This window comes from Poecilia formosa, unplaced genomic scaffold, assembly GCF_000485575.1.
Source record: "Poecilia formosa unplaced genomic scaffold, Poecilia_formosa-5.1.2 Scaffold140, whole genome shotgun sequence".
NCBI classification, from domain to species: domain Eukaryota; kingdom Metazoa; phylum Chordata; class Actinopteri; order Cyprinodontiformes; family Poeciliidae; genus Poecilia; species Poecilia formosa.
This window is the reverse complement of record NW_006800079.1, coordinates 973,827-994,291: the sequence shown is the minus strand read 5'-3', so window position 1 is coordinate 994,291 and position 20,465 is coordinate 973,827. Positions and strand designations below refer to the sequence as shown.

The 20,465-nt window shown below is 38.8% G+C and overlaps 2 protein-coding genes and 1 long non-coding RNA gene across 3 annotated transcripts in view; 2 read left to right on the top strand and 1 right to left on the bottom strand.

The window, feature by feature from the left end:
* fn1a (fibronectin 1a) overlaps window positions 1-11,101 on the top strand; it is a 33,330-nt gene extending 22,229 nt beyond the window's left edge. Inside the window, exons 30-49 of the mRNA XM_007562711.2 lie at window positions 55-171; window positions 679-837; window positions 938-1,093; window positions 1,293-1,406; window positions 1,495-1,764; window positions 1,895-2,106; window positions 2,432-2,519; window positions 2,614-2,799; window positions 2,895-2,984; window positions 4,002-4,193; window positions 4,301-4,390; window positions 5,788-5,902; window positions 6,017-6,236; window positions 6,850-7,020; window positions 7,109-7,247; window positions 7,344-7,511; window positions 8,166-8,291; window positions 8,402-8,508; window positions 9,552-9,671; window positions 9,949-11,101. Of these exons, the coding sequence (XP_007562773.1) occupies window positions 55-171; window positions 679-837; window positions 938-1,093; window positions 1,293-1,406; window positions 1,495-1,764; window positions 1,895-2,106; window positions 2,432-2,519; window positions 2,614-2,799; window positions 2,895-2,984; window positions 4,002-4,193; window positions 4,301-4,390; window positions 5,788-5,902; window positions 6,017-6,236; window positions 6,850-7,020; window positions 7,109-7,247; window positions 7,344-7,511; window positions 8,166-8,291; window positions 8,402-8,508; window positions 9,552-9,671; window positions 9,949-10,017 (2,909 nt within the window). The 3' untranslated portion in view covers window positions 10,018-11,101. The remainder of the gene's footprint in view (window positions 1-54; window positions 172-678; window positions 838-937; window positions 1,094-1,292; window positions 1,407-1,494; window positions 1,765-1,894; window positions 2,107-2,431; window positions 2,520-2,613; window positions 2,800-2,894; window positions 2,985-4,001; window positions 4,194-4,300; window positions 4,391-5,787; window positions 5,903-6,016; window positions 6,237-6,849; window positions 7,021-7,108; window positions 7,248-7,343; window positions 7,512-8,165; window positions 8,292-8,401; window positions 8,509-9,551; window positions 9,672-9,948) is intronic.
* A 633-nt stretch (window positions 11,102-11,734) lies between these two features.
* Window positions 11,735-17,190, top strand: umps (uridine monophosphate synthetase). The gene is made up of 10 exons (XM_007562710.2): window positions 11,735-11,975; window positions 13,060-13,213; window positions 13,367-13,491; window positions 13,596-13,783; window positions 14,267-14,364; window positions 14,434-14,594; window positions 14,671-14,788; window positions 14,887-15,062; window positions 15,146-15,260; window positions 15,661-17,190. Exons 1-10 carry the CDS (start codon window positions 11,826-11,828, stop codon window positions 15,837-15,839), a joined length of 1,464 nt encoding a protein of 487 aa, XP_007562772.1. The 5' UTR covers window positions 11,735-11,825; the 3' UTR covers window positions 15,840-17,190.
* On the bottom strand, window positions 15,996-18,653 carry LOC107837407 (uncharacterized). Its single transcript, XR_001663427.1, has 2 exons — window positions 18,615-18,653; window positions 15,996-18,561 (listed from the first exon to the last, which is right to left on the bottom strand). It is a non-coding gene; the product is annotated as an uncharacterized LOC107837407 (long non-coding RNA).
* Window positions 18,654-20,465: the final 1,812 nt, after the last annotated feature.

Genomic DNA, 20,465 nt, shown 5'->3' with positions numbered 1-20,465 from the left:
AAGTGGTCACATTGCCACAAAGATGTTAATAGTGGTATGTTACTGTTTGTCCAGTTTCTGATGCTCCAACTGACCTGGAAGTGCTTGACTCCACCCCGACAAGTATCACCGTTCGTTGGGCTGCACCACCAGTCACAGTGCGCTACTACAGGATTACTCACGGAGAGTCAGGTGACCATTAATTGATAAAAAAAAATAAAAAAAATGCATATTTTAACTAATTTTGTAGCAGAGATGCTGATTGGGGTCTCACACTTGGAATAAAGTTACAAAAACTAAGAGTTCAGACCTAACTTTGAATAGGGCTCTAAAGAGTTATCTTTTCTCATGAACTGATGGAAGCAGGCCAGTATTTAGGCAGCAAATATGTAACCTACTTATTTTGCTGTAAAAATTTAGTTAGATTTCTTAGTGAGAGAAGTCTATAAAAATAAAAGCACTTACTGGTGTTAAACATTTCTACTTTTTTTAATGTAACCCTGTCAGTTTTCATTATAATTCACAGCAGTTCAAAATGTTTTAAACAAATGAGAGAACAGACCTAAAAAGTGATTTAATCAGGAAAAGTGAACACCTCTGATTAGTCTTTCCTTTTTTATATGCTTGACAAAAAGGTCTGAAGATAAAATTGCATATTTAAAAAAAAAATTGTCTTAACACTTCCGCTGCTTTCTTCAGGTGGTCACACTAAGGAGTTTACTGTGCCTGGCACCAAGTCAACTGCTACAATCAGCAATTTAAGGCCTGGTACTGATTACACTATCACAGTCTATGCTGTGACAGGCAGAGGAGACAGTCCCGCTTCCAGCATTCCCATCTACGTTACACACAGGACTGGTACGCCCACACACCAGACACACTGACATGAGTGGCAATTAAGCCTTTTGTGGTCGAGGCCCTGCCTTTCTTTCTTCAACTCTTTCTTTTCCTTTATTAGGCGTGGACTCTCCCTCTGAAATGGAGGTGACAAATGTGAATGACAACAGCATCACAGTGAGATGGAGTCCGGCTCAGGGTCCGATCAAGGGTTACAGGGTGACTGGGGCCCCTAGAAATGGACAAGGGGTGTCATTCACTGAAGTGGTGGCTCCAGGTATAGTGTTTCAACTCACCTTTTCACTGCCTACCAAATGTATTTACAACAATATTCTGTGTTCGCCTATTGCTTAAAATCATAACAAAATACACAAACCTGACAAAATATGGAAAACGTCCAGAAATACCCTTGTATGGCATGTGCTATTTCAGCATGAGTTGAGATTTAATTGGTACATTTTGACTTTCTTCTTCAGATCAAACCGAGTTCACTTTCTCAGGCCTGATGCCGACTGCAGAATACATTTTTAGCGTGAATGCCCTCGGTCAAAATGGCGAGAGCTCTCCTTTGGTGGTGAATGCTGTGACAAGTAAGTCTGTTGCTCCAGAGAGAAGTGAGAACCGTTACTTACCCTGCACAAACAGGGAAGAATAAAACCCCAAATCTGACCTTTTTAGATGTGGACCGTCCCAAGGACCTTACCTTCTCAGACGTTGACTCCACTTCCTTGCGGATCACCTGGGATAGTCCAGAGGGATTTGTCACATCTTACCGTGTCTTGTACTCAAGTTCGGAGGAAGGAGAGAGAGAGTTGTATCCATCTCCAAGAGGAGATGCTGAGTCGGCCATTATCAGTGGACTGCAGCCGGGAACCGAATATACAGTGAAGGTCATTGCCATGCATGATGGTACAACCAGTACTCCTCTGATCGGTACACAAGCTACAGGTAGGGAATTTTTACAAATACTTTATTCGGCATTGCAGTTCTTGGTTTACCTTTTTCTTTTAAAGCTTGTGGCTCATGAAACAGATATCATTATTTCTTTCTGACTCTTTTTCTTTATAATTCCTTCTAGCCATCTCTCCTCCCACCGACCTCCAGTTCTCTGATGTTGGCCCAACGTCTTTTACCATGCGCTGGACTGCGCCCGGTCAGGGAAATCTGATTACCGGTCTTCCGGGCCTCACTGGATATCGTGTTGTAGTAAACCCGAAGAAGAAGAGTGGGCCCACCAAAGAGATCAACCTGGCCCCAGATACCACGCAGGCCCACATCCCTGGACTCATGGTGAGTGTGACTGAAATCCACTGGAAGTCACTTGAAATGTATGTAGGATCTGCCATGGATACAATGCTTAACTATACTGAGCTAGCTGATAAAAATGTTCAATCACTTTGTTTGTATGGCACCAATGCACAACAAATATCATTTCAAGGTACTTTACAAAATAAATGTTTCTAATGTGAAGTGTTTCATCTTTTTCAACTTGCATGCACAATAACTAACGAAATGGAGATCTGCACATTTAGTTGTTATTGTGACAAAACATATTCATAAGCAAAACTGTCTCAGTCTCTACTGCAATTTATTTTTTTCATTTATCTCTTACTAGATTGCAACAACCTATGAAGTCTATGTCTATGCCTTGAAGAACTCTCTCACCAGCAGACCAGTTCAAGGAGAGGTCACCACTCTGGAAAGTTAGTCTGTAGTTTTGACATTTTGAAAGACTGACAGTTTTTGGTGTAATATTATACAAAGTAACGCTTTATTCTTTTACTCGCTCTCGTGAAGATATCAGCCCGCCTCGACGTGTGCGTATATCCGAAGTTAAAGATTCCTCCATCACCCTCACTTGGAGGACAAAGGTCGACACCATCTCTGGGTTCTTGATCGAAGCCACGCCCACCACCGCTTCTCCAAGCAACGTTCCCATTCAGATGACAATCGGGCCTGACTCGCGCACATACGTGCTCACAGGTAAACAAGTTTCTCAAATCACAAGAATTGAAAAAGCTTCTAGTTTTGGTTTTAGACTTGCATAGATACACTAACTTGTTTATGTCCACTTGTAGGACTGGAGCCTGGCACCACCTACAAGGTCAATCTCTATACACTGAAGGGCAATGGACGAAGCATACCTTTTACACTTACTGCCACCACAGGTAATACATCATCTGTTTTCAGAAACAGATGTATTACACTAAGGAAATATTCAGAAGTTGATTTTTTATTATTATTATTATTATGACTCCACAGTCAAATTTTATTGTTGCTGTAAAAAGTCAGTCATTATTAATTAAATTAAAGAGGAAATACCTCTCTCCAACTATCAGTTTTGTTCATTTGTTTTGGTAGAGTTGTTGAGAAACTTGGAAATTTGAATGCAGAGACGGAAGCATGGTAGAAATCTCCAGTTTGCTTCTATGCTTACATAAGAGGCTGTCAGGTTTGTTGTCTAGCGTTGGCTGCCTGGAAAACATTATTTATTTATGTACAGCTTTAAAAATAACTCCACATGACTTTACCTGGTAAATAAAGACAAAAACATGCAGCTTAAAGTTTGAAAATGGTGGTTTACAGATCATTGTTTACAGGAACATTTAGGATTACGCCAAAGCCCTTTCAATTATTCTACTTTTATTCTTACCACTCTGTCAGCAGTCTCTTTTCAACAGTGTACCATGAAAGCAAAGCTAAGATAGGGGTTGAAGTTTGAATTATGCAGTTGAGGATGTCTGCAATGCAAACAGTTTGTCCTCCGCAACATTTCCAGGACTGAACTAACCAGCATTTCAGTCCTTTCATCTTCAGTCTTACTGATCTGTCTGCTGTCTATTTTGGATTCTGATTCTTAGTGTGTGAATTCTGTATTTGTGAAACTTTGTAAAAATAAAACATCAGCTATTTTATTACATCTTCAGTTAGCTATTTTTTATTTTTTTTACTTTCTACTAATCCTGACTTTTCAACAAAATCGAAATTATTTTGTTTGTGACCTTAAAAGATCGCAGTTTTATAGCATAGAGAGTGTAGAAATCTTAGGTGTAGTTTATGTTGTTGCAGTAGCAGGAACAGGACATTGATAAGTGATTAATTGTCAGCTGTTTATCTAGAAATGCTGTTAAAATTGATGAGAGAACAAGTTTTTCTGAGTAATATTTTGTTTGTTTGATTTATAGCTCAACCAACAGTCATTCCTCCCACCAACATTCGCTTTACCACACTGAATCCTACCAGCATCTCCTTCATGTGGGAGCCGTCACCCAGTCCGAGGATCACCGGCTATTATGTCACTTACGAGGAGGCTGGGGGTTTGCCTAGCGAGCTGACTCCTAGACCTCACGCAGACAGGCGCTTCGCCACCATCGACGGTGAGTGGGCTAATGAAAAAGGCTAAATACAAATTCTGTAAATATTTCACTAAATTTGGCAAATGTTGAAATAAAACTTTTAATTATGTGCTTTGATTTGTTCTTAGGTCTTAAACCAGGAACGGAGTATGTCATTAAGATTGTGGCACTGCAGAACTCTTTGAGAAGCACACCGCTTGTGGGCAAGGCCAGAACCCGTAAGTGCAACATAGCTCAAAACTTATATATATATTTTTTGTTTTTACCGCTTTTTTAGATTTTGCAAGATGGTAGCTTTTCTGTTGTGCATGTAACATAATTGTTATTAGTAAATATAGATTGAAAATCATAAATAAAACATTATAATAAACATAACTTAATGGTGTCTTGACTTATATTTATAGTTTAACCTAGTGCAGAGGTTCCCAAACTGTGGGTCGCGCCCCCTGGGGGCGGGGGGGTGCCATTGCAGGGGGGGCGCGAGAAGCCGTCTGGATGAAAAACAAAAACAAACCATGAACACTGTATGCGCTCGGTTTTTACCTTAGAATGGCCAACTCTCTGTTATTCCTATGTCAATTTGATACAGTAGGGGCTTCCGCACTTCCCATATCTGTGTCCTCTGTTACTTTTATAAGCAGTTAAAACTGTTTAATCCGTTGTTAACATGTGGTAGCCTGTTTTTCCGAACCGCCTTTAAACGCAACACGAGCACCACAACGCTCCATTGGTTTTACACCTGTGAGGCAGGGAAGGAGACCTGCTGCTGCTGTGCAGCTTTACGCAGGTGTGTTAGGATCACGGCAGCAAACCAGCAAAACGCAAAGAACTTTTCACAGTTTTTCCCCCCAAACTAACCGACTGAGTTGAGTAAAGCTGTTGGATGCAGGTAATGTTAGCTAAAAGATGACCAGCTAATATCAATACAGAACCTTAAGCTTAACAAGTAGCCTGTAGGCTACCGATGTTGTCATCCAGCTCCGTACATTTATTTTGTCCCTCAAAAAGTCGGACCTCCCCTCCCCCCTGACACACGTCCCAGACAGCTATTTGTAATCCATTGGGGGGGCGCGAGAAGAAAATGTTTGGAAACCACTGACCTAGTGTGTTTTTTATCGAGTCGGTGTTGCCCTCTAGTGGTTCAGAATAACTTATGTTAATCTTTTTGGTGATTTCTGCCCTGTAATCACACAAACAAGTGGTGTTTAAACAAATAAAATAGAATATTTTTTCCAGCTAACATTTTGTAAACTATTCAAAATGTATTTAAGCAACTAGTCGGTTTTAAATTGTATTTTCAAAAGGCAGTGAAATTCCAGATTGTCACAACTAAAATGGCAATGCGATAAACTGGTGACTTTAGCAAGAAAAAAAAAAGAAAGGAAAACTGCACTAGAATAATGTGGATTCCTTTTTTAATGAAAAAGACAGATTATATCTTACATGTTTGTATTTTTTAAAAGCTTAGTTGCTCTATTTTAACTGGCGCAGTTTAGGCCAGAATTATTTTTTGGCCTAAAGTCTATGAAAATAAAAGCACTTACTGGTGTTAAACCAGTAAGTGCTGGTTTAAAGTATTTCCTTCTTACATTTATGTGTCTCTTTGTAAAATCAGAGCCAGCTGCAGACTATTCCACTGTTCATCAGATGTTGGTACCTGAGCTGCCTCAACTTCCCCATCGGCCCAGCACCGACATCCTGGATGTTCCAGAGACCTTGAACGAAAAGATGTGAGGCATAAAAAAAAACTTTATGAAAATGATTTGATCATATATCTGGGATTGTTTTAAAACACATTTAGCACACTTTTTGTTCTCATTTGCATGTATTTCCCTTTTTTTCAGTTTTGACTCTAACTATGTCCATCTGGCTGGCACAAGTGGTCAGAACCAACCGGGCCAGCAGGGGCAGCACATTTATACAGAGTATCAGAACTTGGGCCCAAATGTTGGACTTCCTAGTCCCTACGGTGGACCCAAGGAAGGCCAGAGACCCACACTCAGAGAGCCCCTGATTTATATTCCTGTAGCTGGTCCTGATGGAAACAGAGTACCCCTGGTCAAGGTGTGTAAAATTTGTATTATGTTCCTAATCTGAACATAACCTGAACAGTTCTGGTCTGGACAACAGACCAGAACTGTTTGTCTTGGTTCTTAGTCAACCAAGACTAAGAATTTATCATTTTTCTTTAAAATTTTTTACTTATTTTCAGGTGCATACATTCATTGTTGCATTCTTCAGGCACAGTTTCTTTTTAACAAAGCTTACGGTGCTGGGCAACCTTTAATGCAGAGGTTTGGGCCCCTTCATAGCTATAGAGATTCACTGATCAGATTATAGTGTCCACTTTACAAGTTTGGATTTTCAAAACACTTTGACCTTTTGTTTTAGAAAATTCTAATGTTGTTTTACTATTTTAAATTACCAAGTTTACATAAGTTTACATTTTAATAGCCTTTAGCATTTTCTAAGAGCAATTGGTTATCTAATCTGAACTCCCTGCACTTCACTTCTAATATGCAAAATATAAGATTTGCTCATGGTAATGACTATTATTGTCATGTGCAATCATGTGTATTTTCTTCTAATATTTAGAAATGGATTGTGACCAGAACTGTTTGTCTTCTGTTCATTAATGAGTTAACTTTGCCTTCATGCCCTATTTTGGAACCTGTAGGTGAGCGACACCCCACTGCCGGGTCTCGCTTTCGGCTTCCCTGACAACGAAACAGAGCTGCCCCAAGAAGCAAAGACAATCACAACCATTTCTTGGCAACCTGTCCCTGAAACCACAGAGTACGAGGTGTCCTGCAGCCCAATTACAGACCTGGAGGAAGGAGGCATTCAGGTATTCATGGACATTTATTTTTCATATTAATATACATGAAAGCTAAAGTAGTGATCACAGCTAAGAGTCCTTCTTGTTTGATACTCAGATGCGCCTGCCAGGCACCTCCAACAGCGCCACCCTGATTGGACTGACGTCTGGAGCATCCTATAATGTTCTCGTAGAGGCTGTGAAGGATGGAGACAGACAGACAGTTCTGGAGGAAGTTGTCACTGTTGGCAATGCAGGTAGAGAATGTTTTTCTAAATTCTGTGTTAACATTTCATCTAATTTTTTAACAAGACTGCATGAATTCACTTTTTTTTTTTTAATTCCTCTTGAAGTTCCAGATGACATTCCTGTTACCTCCAATGGAGACGTGTGCTACGACACGTTCACACACACGTACCACCAGGTGGGCTCTGAGTGGGAGCGCATGTCCGAGACGGGCTTCAAGCTGTGGTGCCGGTGCCTGGGGCTCGGCAGCGGTCACTTTAGGTGTGATTCATCCAGTGAGTGGCTTACTAACCCCTCTCTGCAGTGCTTTGCAAACACTTAATAACTCACTGCGGCATTTTTACACAAAAGGAATTTATTAAAGTAGTATTGCTCAGCGAACTGAGATTAAATGCTGGCAATAAACATGAAATACTATCCTCAGTATAAATTCCTTAGCTGTGAATTAAATGCCATAGAAGGTGGCAGAGGAATGCTTTATGTGCTGCAGATATTCATGCGTGGGCACCTTGGTTTGTGTTTTGAACAGATTTTAGAGGTTTGAGTGCACCCGAAGGCTGCCCATGCCAAACCCTCTGCTCTGTCTAAGCATCAGAACTCAGTTACTTGTATTGTCCATAACAGTTAACATCTAACATGACAATACCAGGAACTGGGATCGTCTGCCGATTTACGGGTCAGAATCACTGGATTTGGTACTTCACTCTGGGAATAACAAAAACGTTTATTCTAAACATAATTAGACAACTTCACTGAGAGTTTCATGTTTGTTTAATATGAATAAATTCACTCTTTAAAGAGAGTCTTCTCACGTGTATTGAACTTTTTCTTTCATGACAACTTTATCTACCTCTTCACTCCAACTCTATCCTCTCCTTCTTTCTTTTCTAAATCTCTCTGCCTTTGTTTGCCCCCGCTCCCTTTCACAGAGTGGTGCCATGACAACGGCAATAATTACCGCATTGGAGAAAAGTGGGATCGTCGTGCTGAGAACGGTCATATGATGAGCTGCACCTGTCTGGGCAACGGCAAAGGAGAGTTCAAATGCGAGCCACGTACGTACTCAGAATTTTAACTCTGTAAATCTCAAATTATTATATACTCCCGCTTTATTATCGTGTAAATTGTTTTTCGTTGATCTTTATTACTCTGCTTTATTTTCCAGATGAGTCCACTTGCTATGATGATGGAAAAATGTACCAAGTTGGGAACCAGTGGCAGAAGGAATACATGGGTGCCATCTGTACTTGTACCTGCTATGGAGGACAACAGGTGAGATGAGGCTGCAATGCCTTAATCCTGGTGGTAATGCAAAAGTTTTGAGCCTTGTTATTATGCAACAGATTTATCCCCGCTCAATATTCATATTCACCAATCAGTTTGATACAAAACATGTAAGTAATGTATGACTTTTTAGAGTTTTACAAAAAAAGAAAACATTTTTTTCAATCAGGTGCTGATTGAAATATTGTTTTTTTTTGTGTGATAAACAGTTTGGGTCAAAGATCTGTGATCCAGAAAAGGGGGGAATCATTAAAGCAACCAGTGACTCAGCATTTTTAAAGTGTCTGGGTCTTCCAGTTTTTGCATCATGGCTGCTATTTAGACACCCCTCCTTCCATGTTATTTTAATAACAGTGTAATGTCTGTCTAAAGTTCGCAAAAAATAAAATAGAGATGCTATGAAAAAGTTTAGAAAATTACATTTTTAGAAAGATTTGATCAGTCCTTATTTCTGGAAGGAGGAGAGTTGAAGTTACTTGGCACATAGTTTTTCAAAAACGTTCAAAAATGTCAAATGTTCAAAAGAATGGAGAAGCTTGGTTTTCTGTTATCTGCTGAAGGGTCATATGGCAGAATACATATAGAGTTGATATGCTTCAAAAAGTACACATTTTTAACCAAATTCTTAATGCATTTGTGCTTCCTCAAACATTGTTTTTAAAAGCCTTACTGATGCTTGAAATCCCTAACCAGTAGTGTTCTTCCCTCTGTAACAGTACAGTGTCCACAACACACAAGAGTATTGTTCTTAGCAACCTCTTAGCAATTACAGTGTACATTTTGATTGGAAAATTGAATTTTCAAATTTTTCATAGCACTCTTTAATCTTGCCTTTGTATGTGCATAATTTAGCATTGTCTAAAAAAACTCTTAAAAGAAACTGTATGAACTTTTGTTTGATTGTTTGTGTCTGCTGGACTTTGTTTGGTCTGGGTGCACATAAAGGCACCAGCTGGTCATAACATTTGTATATTTAATGGTCAGAAAGCTTTTATTTTTGTGTTGACTGTGTTATTTAACTCCTCGTAAAGGGCTGGCGATGTGAGAACTGCAGAAGGCCTGGAGGACAAACCAATGTGGAGGCTGAGGTCTTGCAGCCCGGTGGCTTAGATGCCTTCCAGCGCTACCGGGAAAATGCTCTACGTAAACTGGTCAGTGGATGTTTTTGCTCTTAGAAAGGTTATTGAGTTTATCTATGAAACTCTGTTTTGTTGTACTGAACTGAGCATCAGGAATTCATTTTGTGATGATTGATGAACTTTTTTGTTATGGATGGTTTGAGCATTTTGTAGATGGTTAGTGCAAAAAAAAAAAAAAAAAAAAATGCCAGCTGGAAAAGGTTGGCATTCTGTACCTTTTAAAAATGTGTTTGTGATTCTATTAATCCCAGATAGCAATAAAACCCATTTTCTTGTTGTTTTCTTTCAGAACATCCAGTGTCCGATTGAATGTTTAAATCCAGAGCTGCTAGCAGATGCTCAAAGCCCCTTAGAGTAGAAAAGGAGTGGGGAGAAAGGAGGAATCGTGAAGTGAAACCCTTTAAAATGTCATCACTTCAAGAAGGAAGCTTTCTCCTGCTGCATCAAGAAACAACATTTCCATCACATTTGTGCCTTAAGGATTTTCACCGCACCTACATTTTGTGCCTTAAAGAACTCTGTGCCTTATTAAAGATCTGGAGTGATTTGATTCTCTATAATTTCCAGCAAAAAGTGGAGAATTTTTAACACTTAACACACAAATCTCTCACAGCACAAATACTCCTGCAACGTCACCTTAAACTCGCATTCACAAAACATACTGCGCTGCACACAGAAACAAGGGGTTTTGGAGTAATTCTAAAAATATACAAAAATTGTTTTAAAATTGTTTTAACAATTTACATCTTGCCTATTTTTGTGCCACTGAAACAAATTAATTCAATGTTCAAAAAATATTTTACAAAAACTTGCATTTTTCAAATGTCGAAATATTTCCAAATCAGAAATATTTTTTTATGAAAAGAAATTGCAAAGCCATGCAGTATTTTATTGTTTCTTAAATCTACTTTCAGGTGTTCTGTCTTTCTGTGGTCAGTGTGCTGCTTTCTGTTGGGCAGTTTAGGAATTCATTTGCCGACTCTGCTTTTTAAATGAAAAGAAAAAATGAACTAAACAAACCTTCCTTTTAAAAAATAAGCACTGTTACTTTTGGTGTGGTATTATATTTACCAGTCGTTTTTACTGTGTACATTTTTTTTTTTAATTCGTCAGATGTGGATATCATCTGTAGCCGACAATAAGTATTTTCTTAAAATAAGGAAATGGATAACCTTTTTTAAAAAAAATTAAAACTCAAAGCTCACTGACCAAAACTGTTGATAAATTTGCAAACAAAATCTGTTTAAATTACATGTTTGTATTTTTAAAGTCTTTACTTCTATTTATCCCTTTCTACTTAGGCATTTTGCTCAGTGCTATTTTTGGGGTGTAAACTTTATTTTTATTTACTGTTTTTGGTTTTTCTTTTGTTTTGTTAATATTGTTGCCAGACTCTGAACTACTGTGGACCGAACCTTTTTAATAAATCCAAAAGAAAATAATGTGGTTGTCATTTTCTCTTTAGAATAGTATTACATGCTGCAGAATACAGATAGATACAGTGTATGTGGTGTGATTATGCTATATTAATGTAGTTTTAATCAGTTTGTTTAAACTCGCATTTTTTACCAATTCATTATCTGAAGGATGTATTCTTTACATCCTTATAGTATTAAAGTTTATTACATATAAAGAAGCAAGGAGCTTTTGTATATATATTAAAGTTAAGATTAATTTTTCAACCAAATTAATACATAATTTAGAGTTCTAATACCTTTCTCGCCATTCTTGCCCTGAGCAAGATGGCGTCATATTTTAGCAGACAGGTTTTCAGAATAAAACAAGCACCTTGAAATATGTTTTAAAAACAAAAAAAAGATTATTTCGGACTTGAGAAAGATGTTTCTTTCTCCCATTTTTGATTTTTATAGTGTCATAATCCTGAATGTTAACACAAACATCTATTCCATTGTTAGTATTTATCATATAAGACGACACAACCGTAGGTTTTGTAAATAAAGGACGTAAAATACTTTCGGAAAATTTACATTAGTCACGCAACATAATTTATTTTGTAGTTGTTTATCCACTTACTGCCCACTGTGTCAAAGATTCTTGTCACTTATTCTGAAAGGATGACACGGAAGTTGTTTTTTAGCCGTTTCCTAGGGGAGGAACCGTGTTTCAGCTTAAGTTTTGAGAAAAGTAGCTTCTGAACACGCAACAATGGCGGATGTTTCTATTGACAGTTTAATCCTGAAGCTGCACGATGTGAACGCAGTAAAGTTCGGAGAGTACAAGCTAAAGAGCGGCTTGCTGACACCGATTTATATCGACCTGAGGGTTCTGGTTTCCCACCCTGCTCTGATGAACCAGGTGAGCACGTGGTTCCCTTCCCGTTAAACAGCGCACGCTTAAGTTAAAACTATCAAAATATGGCATAAACTCCAGAAAACTTCGCCTGGCTTTTGTTTCCAGGGTAAAAACCTACAAAATAATCTAAGTTAATCTTTGTGGGTATTGGTTTATCTACACGACTGCGACAAAGTCCTCTTAATGGATTGATTTTCAGCAAATCACTGGCTTTATCGAAATTTTCTAGACTTTAAGGATTTGTGAAACTGCTTATCAGTGGTGACTTGACCCCGTTTGGATTGATCTGGTTCAGAAGCAGAGAGCAATGTTACCTTTGCAAATGCATGAAATAATCTGCGGTTCTGCAATAATTTTTGAAAGCTGTTCTTTGTAAACTACATTGCAGCAACTTTTTCATTGATCTGATAGGCTCAACATGATGCATCTTCTCTGTAAGGGCAGTAAACATGGAGAAATGTTAAAATGTAGGTGGAACTATTGCTAAAAATATACATTTTTGAATTAGAGATGCATTTGAACTGCATGAATGAAATATTGAATTACAGAAGAAGCTGCAGTAACTGTATTAAAGATCCTCTATGTCGTGGTGTTTGTTTGAAAGAAAGTATATAGAAAAGGCTGCAATAATTTATAGGTGGAAAGATGGAAAGAAGTGCAGTTAACTAAATACCCAGGTGACCCACAGTACCAAGGCTCAAAGGCCATGACCACTACCGTTTAGTCTCGAAAAAGATTGTAAACTCGCTATCCCTGGTAAACAAAGTGCAGATCAAAGAGGGGACAAGGTTATAATTAGAAGAAAAACAGACTCTAAACATTTATATCTGCAATTAAAACGTCCCAGTTTCCCTGGTTTTTGCAAGGACTGGTGTAAATGACTTGAAGGCATGAGAGGGGATCGATCTTACACCTATGACTGCACCTTTTCCACATGGCTTGTCTTGTGTTTGTGGAGGAAGGAAACTTATATCTACATTTCAGCAATTGTTAAAACGATGTGGGACCTTTCTATGTGGATCGGAGAACTGAGGAAGCAGCTTTAGTGAAGGCCACCAAACACCTTTCGTTTTGCTTTTCTTCGCAGGTTTCGAGCGTCATCTACCAGCGAGCGCAGGAAGAGAACCTTCAGTTTAACTCGGTGTGTGGGGTTCCGTACACGGCCCTGCCTCTGGCCACAATTATCTGCTCAAGACACGAACTGCCCATGCTCATCAGGCGGAAAGAGGCCAAGGACTATGGTGAGCCTATCTCAATTTATCAAGCTCTCAAAACACAGAGTCAGGCTAGTTTCTAATCAGAAATACACTATTCTTGGTGAGTTTTCTTGCATAGCAAGGCCCAGCTAGCGGTCACTTTGTCCCCTACATCTTTCTTATCTAACCTTCCTGTAGGAACTAAGAAGATGGTGGAGGGGTCATTTTGTGAGGGAGATACGTGTTTAATCATTGAGGACACAGTGACCAGCGGCAGCAGCATCCTGGAGACGGCAGAGGTTCTCCATAAAGAGGGGCTGAAGGTGAACACTCACTGACGTTTAGACACTGCGGCACGAAGCTTTTTCAAATAAATTCTTCTAAACGGCGTGATGTTCATGGGATGTCTCTGTTCTACATGTTCAAGGTGACAGATGCCATTGTGTTGATGGACAGGGAGCAAGGTGGGGTGGACATGTTAGCATCTCGGGGAATTCGGCTCCTGCCCATCATCTCCATGTTTAAGCTGCTGGATGTGCTGCTTGCAGCTGAACGCATCGATGCCCCGACAGCCCAGAGTGTCCGCAAGTTCATCCTGGACAACAACACTTTCAGGTGCTGAAAGTGTTTTTTGTGTTTCTGCTGGGTGGCTGTCAGGACTGATAAAGTCATACTTTTGGGCCTTAAAAAATCATAAATATACCTAGTTTTCTGGTTCTCAATTTATGCTTAATTAACTTAATTAATTAATTAATAATTGATCAATTATTATTTATTTAATTAATTAATAATTTAATTATTATTAATAATTATTAATCCTTTTTCTTTTTGAGATACGTGCTGGCAACATTAAGTCTCTTCTGTGATTTGTTGTTCTCTATTTTGGGTTTGTTAATATATTTCTTTTGCAAAACCTTTGAAAATACAGTAATTTTTTTTCTTCCACTTCCCATGTACGCTCTATTTTGTGTTGGTCTATCACATAAAATCCCCCCTAAATACAATGAAGCTAGTGGTTGCCTTGTTGCAAGATACAAAAATCGAAATACTTCTGTAAGTCGCACTGAGTTAGCTTCATGTTTATTGTGCATCTTTCAGGCCTAAGAAGACAAACGGCAGTGATGCTCCAGCTCCCAAGAGGCCGTGTGTGGAACCAAACCGAATTTTGAGCTATGCAGACAGAGCAGAGCTGCCAAGTACGTAATATCTTTCTTTTAAATCAAATGGCTTGCTCATTTGGTATGCTAACATCAGTTGGTTTGCAGAAATTCACCCCCTGGCATCTACACTTCTCAAGATCATGGAGGAGAAGGAGTCCAACCTTTGCGTCTCCGCTGACGTGACGAGCAGCAAGGAGCTGCTCCAGCTGGCCGAGTCTCTCGGTCCAAAGATCTGCATGTTGAAGACTCACTGTGACATCCTGAAGGTAGAAGAGAAGCACTTTTTTGCTTAAAGAACTTTGTAGAATCACTTAAACTCATGTTTTTTTTGTGAACCATCAGGATTTCACAGAAGAGTTCAGCCAGAAACTCCAAGCTGTGGCTGAAGAACACAACTTTCTCATCTTTGAAGACCGCAAGTTTGCTGACATTGGAAATACAGTCAAGCATCAGTATGAGGGTGAGCTCATGTTAGACAGTTCTTCCTTTCTTCGAAAGAGCAACCAGATGTATAAAATATCTTCACAGTTGAGCTGAATTGGTGTTTGTTCTCTCCAGGAGGTGTGTTCCGGATCTCGTCTTGGTCCCACATCGTCAACGCCCACGCTGTGCCGGGGCCCGGGGTCGTGAAGGGCTTGAGCGCTGTGGGGAAGCCTCTGGGCCGAGGCTGTTTGCTCATTGCACAGATGAGCTCCCAAGGCTCTCTGGCTACTGGTGAATACACACAAGCTGTGGTAAGCACCTTTCTGCTGAGGTCTTCTTTTCACAATACATGGTGCTTCAGGGTTTACTGCAGCTTTGTTTCTTCTCTCTCCAGGTGAAGATGGCAGAGGAAAACTCAGACTTTGTTATTGGATTCATCTGTGCCTCTAAGATGACTGAAAAACCAGAATTTCTCCACATGACTCCAGGTGTGCAGATAAAGGCTGGAGGTAAACTTCACTTCATGTCAGTTTGTCATTTCTTTGTTGTGGGAAACTGCCAGGATCTGAATTTCTTTGTTCAACAGGTGCCATGATTTAGGTGTTCTGGTGTGTAGAGATGTATGACTGATAGCATTGTTTTTCACACTACTTTTGTTTAATAGTTTATACAATTATATCATCATAAAACCGTAATTGCTGGTAATTTAAAATGTCTTTTTAGTCTTTTTTATTATTATTTCAAAGATTTAATGACACTTTTCCAACACAAGGTGGTGCTGTTGCTTTAGAAATTATTTGTTGAACCTCTCATTCATCTCTCTTTCTTATTCACAACTTTCCTGATCCCCCTGTTTTTGTTTTTTTTTGTTTTTTGTTTTTTTTGTGTGTGTTTTTTTTTGTCACCCAGGGGATTTGATGGGCCAACAGTACACAACCCCAGAGGACGTAATCTACAACAAAGGCTCAGATGTCATCATTGTGGGACGAGGCATTTTGGAAGCGTCTGATAGGCTCGAAGCTGCCGAGTCGTATAGAAAGTCGGGCTGGGATGCCTACAAGAGGAGATCGGGTCAGAGCGACCAGTAAGATCTCAGGAGTTTCATCATTACGCTGAACTACAACTAACTGTCTGTATAGGTGGGCAGCAAACATTCAGGGGACATTTCAACCAACACGTATTGGTAACACATGGTTACATCTCATTTTTTACATGAAACATACCTATCTAAAGAAAGTTGTTTTTTTTTTTGTTTGTTTTTGTTTTTATTTTAATCAGTGATATGAAATATGTATCACCCTTCAATTTTCAGTTTTGTGAAAGATCCTGAAGGCTTTGTTGCTAAAGCAGGAATGCAAAAGTGTAGAGATCACAGATCAGGCTTTTCCTGGCCAATATCGATTTTCAGTTTTAATGTGCTGTAGCCTCTACAGAGGGAGATAGAGGTAGTCATCTTGAATCCATCTAAATTTAATAAATAATCAGTTTATTGTATGCATCAAACTAAACATCCCTCAATAGAGTGCATTGCTGTGCATTCTGCCAGTTGATGTGTTTATTTTCTGAAATTGGTGGGAGTTCTTAGTTCTGATGCATTTAATCACTAGGAAAAATTTTAGATTTTATCTTTTTTTGTATTTGATCAGCTGATCAAAATACCTCTTTTTCCCTCACCGTCCTTTGATATGATTTCCTGTTGCTCCAACAAGATTTACCCTGATTTACTACAAATAATCACTGGTGACTATGATTATACATATGTTGATTTGATTTCATGGCATTTTAAAACACAGTATCTTTGCTGCAGTATTTTTTTCTAACTCAAACTCATAAAGTATTAGATGAAATTGGAACTTGGCCACCTTTGTGTTTGATCAAAAACGTAAAATCTTTTGTTTTCATGGTTAGTATCAGAAATTTCTAAGAACACTCCTAAAAATGTGAGCAACTTTTACAGTGTGAGGCCTACTTAATAATTGTATTTTCAATCTAAAAGTGTTTTAGAACAGCTTTACGACATCGAATTGCTGTTGACTGAAGAGCCGAAGTGAACAGAACCTGATTTATTGCTGCATTGAGGACCAATGTTTGCCATCCATTCCTCGTAATACAATGTAAAATTAGGCAGTCCATGAGTTACGACCTGATTTGATGGGTGTTTGAACTACGACACATTAAGTCACCGAAACTGCTTGTAAAATGAGACAGAAATTGAGTTTTGTGTTGTAGCTGCTTCTGTACAGGGCCAGTGTTGTCCTGCGGGCTTTACTTGATAAAATGTTATTTTTACAGTACTGGTGTTAGGTCTTTGTATTTCATGGAAACAAGAGTTTGATACATACAGGAAATGTATGCAATTTGCTTTAAGAGCTTTCCAAAGCTAGGAAACTATTAAAAACAAACTGTATTACAAAATAAATAAATGTTGATTTCCACAAATAACCAGAGAGGCTTTTGACATTCTGTTCTTTTTTTTTGTTTGTTTTCTTTTTTCTTAGAACATAGTGAGACAAATTTCTGTCTGGCCAGCACTGAAAACTACATTTTTTAAGGCCTTGATTACAAGAACATGTAGCCACAATTGGTATGTGTAATCTGTTGTTGTTATGTTCAAAAATGTTAACTTTTAATTGTAATTAAATGCAATTCCTGATTTCAGTTAATACACATTAATTACTTAAGTTAGAAGGTTTAAACCCTGTGACAAATGTTTTTATGTTGTTTTTAATGTAATGTGCGAAAAAGCTTGTCAATGTTAAAATGTAATTTCTCCACGCTTTAGTTTGCTTTAGATCGGCAAAATCTTGAGTTGGAAGACAAATATATGACAACTTTAAAAGAACTTTCTAAACTGTAGGTTTTATATCTACATACATTTTAAATGAGTGATTTGCTGCCGATTATAAGTAAATTCAGTTTTTCATAGCATTTTAACATCTTTTATTTTGCATTTCACATTTGTATATAATAAGCCTCGTGGAGACACTTATGCATTTTAGAGTACTAAATCATGTTCAGATACTGATCTTTAAACTACTTTTTTATCTCTGCAATCAAAAATGGATTAATTGCAATTAACTACTATCCTTGTTTTACTCTTTAGCTAATCTAATGCGAACATAAATGTAGAATAAGCAATAAGTAACCCACTTTGACTGAAATTACCTAATTGAGATGCTTCTAGCCATCTAAAAGCTTCAGGCATTTTTCTAAGGAAAGTTTTCTGCACTCCTCACTTTAAGAGGTGTGAGATGTTTTTTTTTGTTTGTTTTTTCAAACGCATCTTGTTACAAGTCACCACCCAGCATCTCTAAAGGATAAGTATACGAGTTTATTCTCATGATGTTATCCTCACATAGTTTTTTTCCCCCAATATCTGTTCCTGTAATTTAAACTGTGAATTACCCATTAGTATAAAATCTAATTTTAAAAATACCCTGGGGGTATGTTTACGCTCTAATTCAATGCATTTATCCTACTATGTACAACCCATTAACCCATACATTAGAGGAGTGACCTGCCAATTTGCAGCAGACATGAAGATCTCTTATTGACTAGCTGTCTGGGTAGTGTGATGTGTGATCTTCTGTTGTGGAAGGATTATCTGTAGCCAGTCGTGCATTTTGACATCAGTGATACGGCTCCCTCCTCTGGGTACCCTTCAGTCTTTGGGTGTAAAAAAGAGAAGATTTTATAAGTTTCATCTTGACTGAGTACACTGGTAAAAACCATCACAAAGTGTTCAATGCTTTCCCTCACAGAGTCTGGACCTTGTCTATTGAGAACGATTGCTTGTTTGAGACGTAGATTCTATTGAAGTTTTAAGTGCTTGCGTCTGATTTTACCCAAATGCTGTTGTTGACCGTGATGGATGTAATGCGCCAGCTTGATGAAGCTGTGTGCACTGAAAACATGCCCTTGTGGATAAGGGCTACAAGATCTTTGCATAAAATAAAATGTTTTCTACATTCTTCTTCCAACTTTAATTGATCAATATTTGGAATCGTGGCCAACACAGATCGAATGGTTCAATTTACTTCTTCTGCTGCCTTTGCCAAACCATAGCCATGGACAAACTACAATTCTAAAACAGTGCAGAAACTCAATGTCAATTGTTCAGAACTTCTCTTTCTTTTCAGTGATTGACACGTTTGAAATTCAACTGGAGAAATCAAGTTCAATGGAAGAAATCCTAGACACAGCACTGAGGGGAGATGGGAATTGAGCACAGCTGCTTAGGAAGGCGATGGTTATGACTGAGTTTTCTGTTGCTTATTTCCTTGTCCAGTCCAGTAAGCCAATGGGGACTGAACACCACCACCCTTTAGGATCATTAAGATGGTTTTATTTTTGGTCTTTCTACTTTCTATGATCAGAAAGTTCAGACCTTGGAATTGTAATTCTGCCAAGTCTTTTTCTTACTGGAGAATTACGAACTCTGTCCTTAACAGCACAAAGTGTGACCTGTGACCCATTCTGGGTTTATTTATGATCTCGTGGATAAGTTGTTGAACTCTTGGATAACTTCTTGTAGGCCAGCCACTTTGGTGAATGTTCATATTTTCTTCATTTGTGGATAATGGCTATCAGTGTGGGTTGCCAGCCAAAGACCCTAAAAGCCTTAGAAATGTATTTATAACTGTTTCCAGTCTAAGAGTTGATAATTAATTTGTGATGTTTAGCTTTAAATTATAATATGTGTTGACTTTTACTTTTCTTCATGACAGGTTCTGCTTAACTGATAGATTTTTTTCCCCTTTTTTTTCGGTCCAGCAGTAATGAGGACAGCACAGGAAGTGAAACTGACAAAAGAAATGTTCTTAAACAAGGTTTTAGTATGATTTAACAAGGTGAGCAATTTTATTTTCCACGTAATGCCAGGACTTTTCAGACTCCCCCACATAAAATCAATAACTTTGTACCTCTGGTTGGATTTCTGAATTTGTGACCCATGTGAACTAAAATCCATCCCAATCTACACAACCATAAGTCAACCTTCCTTCAAAAAGCTGTGGAACAAAGTGAGCCGTCAGCTCCACGCAGGCATTTGCAAGGCAAAGTGTATGAAAATAATCCCAGAACAGAAGCGGTGTAGCACGGCTTGAGCTTGTCGTCAGGTAGCTACTTTACAATGAGGCTTTTTACAGTTCAGTGCAGGCGCAGAGGTCACACATGTCGTTGCCTGGCACACCGGAGCAGGAAGAGGAGGAGGGCGCGCGCTTTGGAATAATTCATTTTGGTCGCGCATGTTTTACGCACACACACACACGCGTGCCCCTCCCTCTTTATGTCAATATTGGATCAGAGCAACGCACCGTGCGACAGGTGTCTGCCCCCAGAGGATCCACTAACAGGGGAGGAGAATGGAGGACGGAGGGGTGAGGGGGGAGCGTGGGGAAGTATAAAAGGTGCATACCTGTCACAAAACGCACACATTCAATGCGTGGGAAAGGTGGGGACCAAGCTTGCACATTTCCCTTCCTTTATTGCTTTACTTCTTCTAAAGGTAGGCCGTAAGTTCATGCAGAGCATCAATTCTTTCACTAGTTTCTAGGTGCTATTCGATATTGTTCCTAATTTATTTTACTTTTTAAAACCTTTCCCCCTTTCAGACAGTGGAGAAGAGAAACGCCAGCTGCTATGTTCCAGAGCAGCATCACGCCGCACCGTTTGTGACTTTTCCTCACTTTTCTCTGTATTTGCTTCACGTTGAG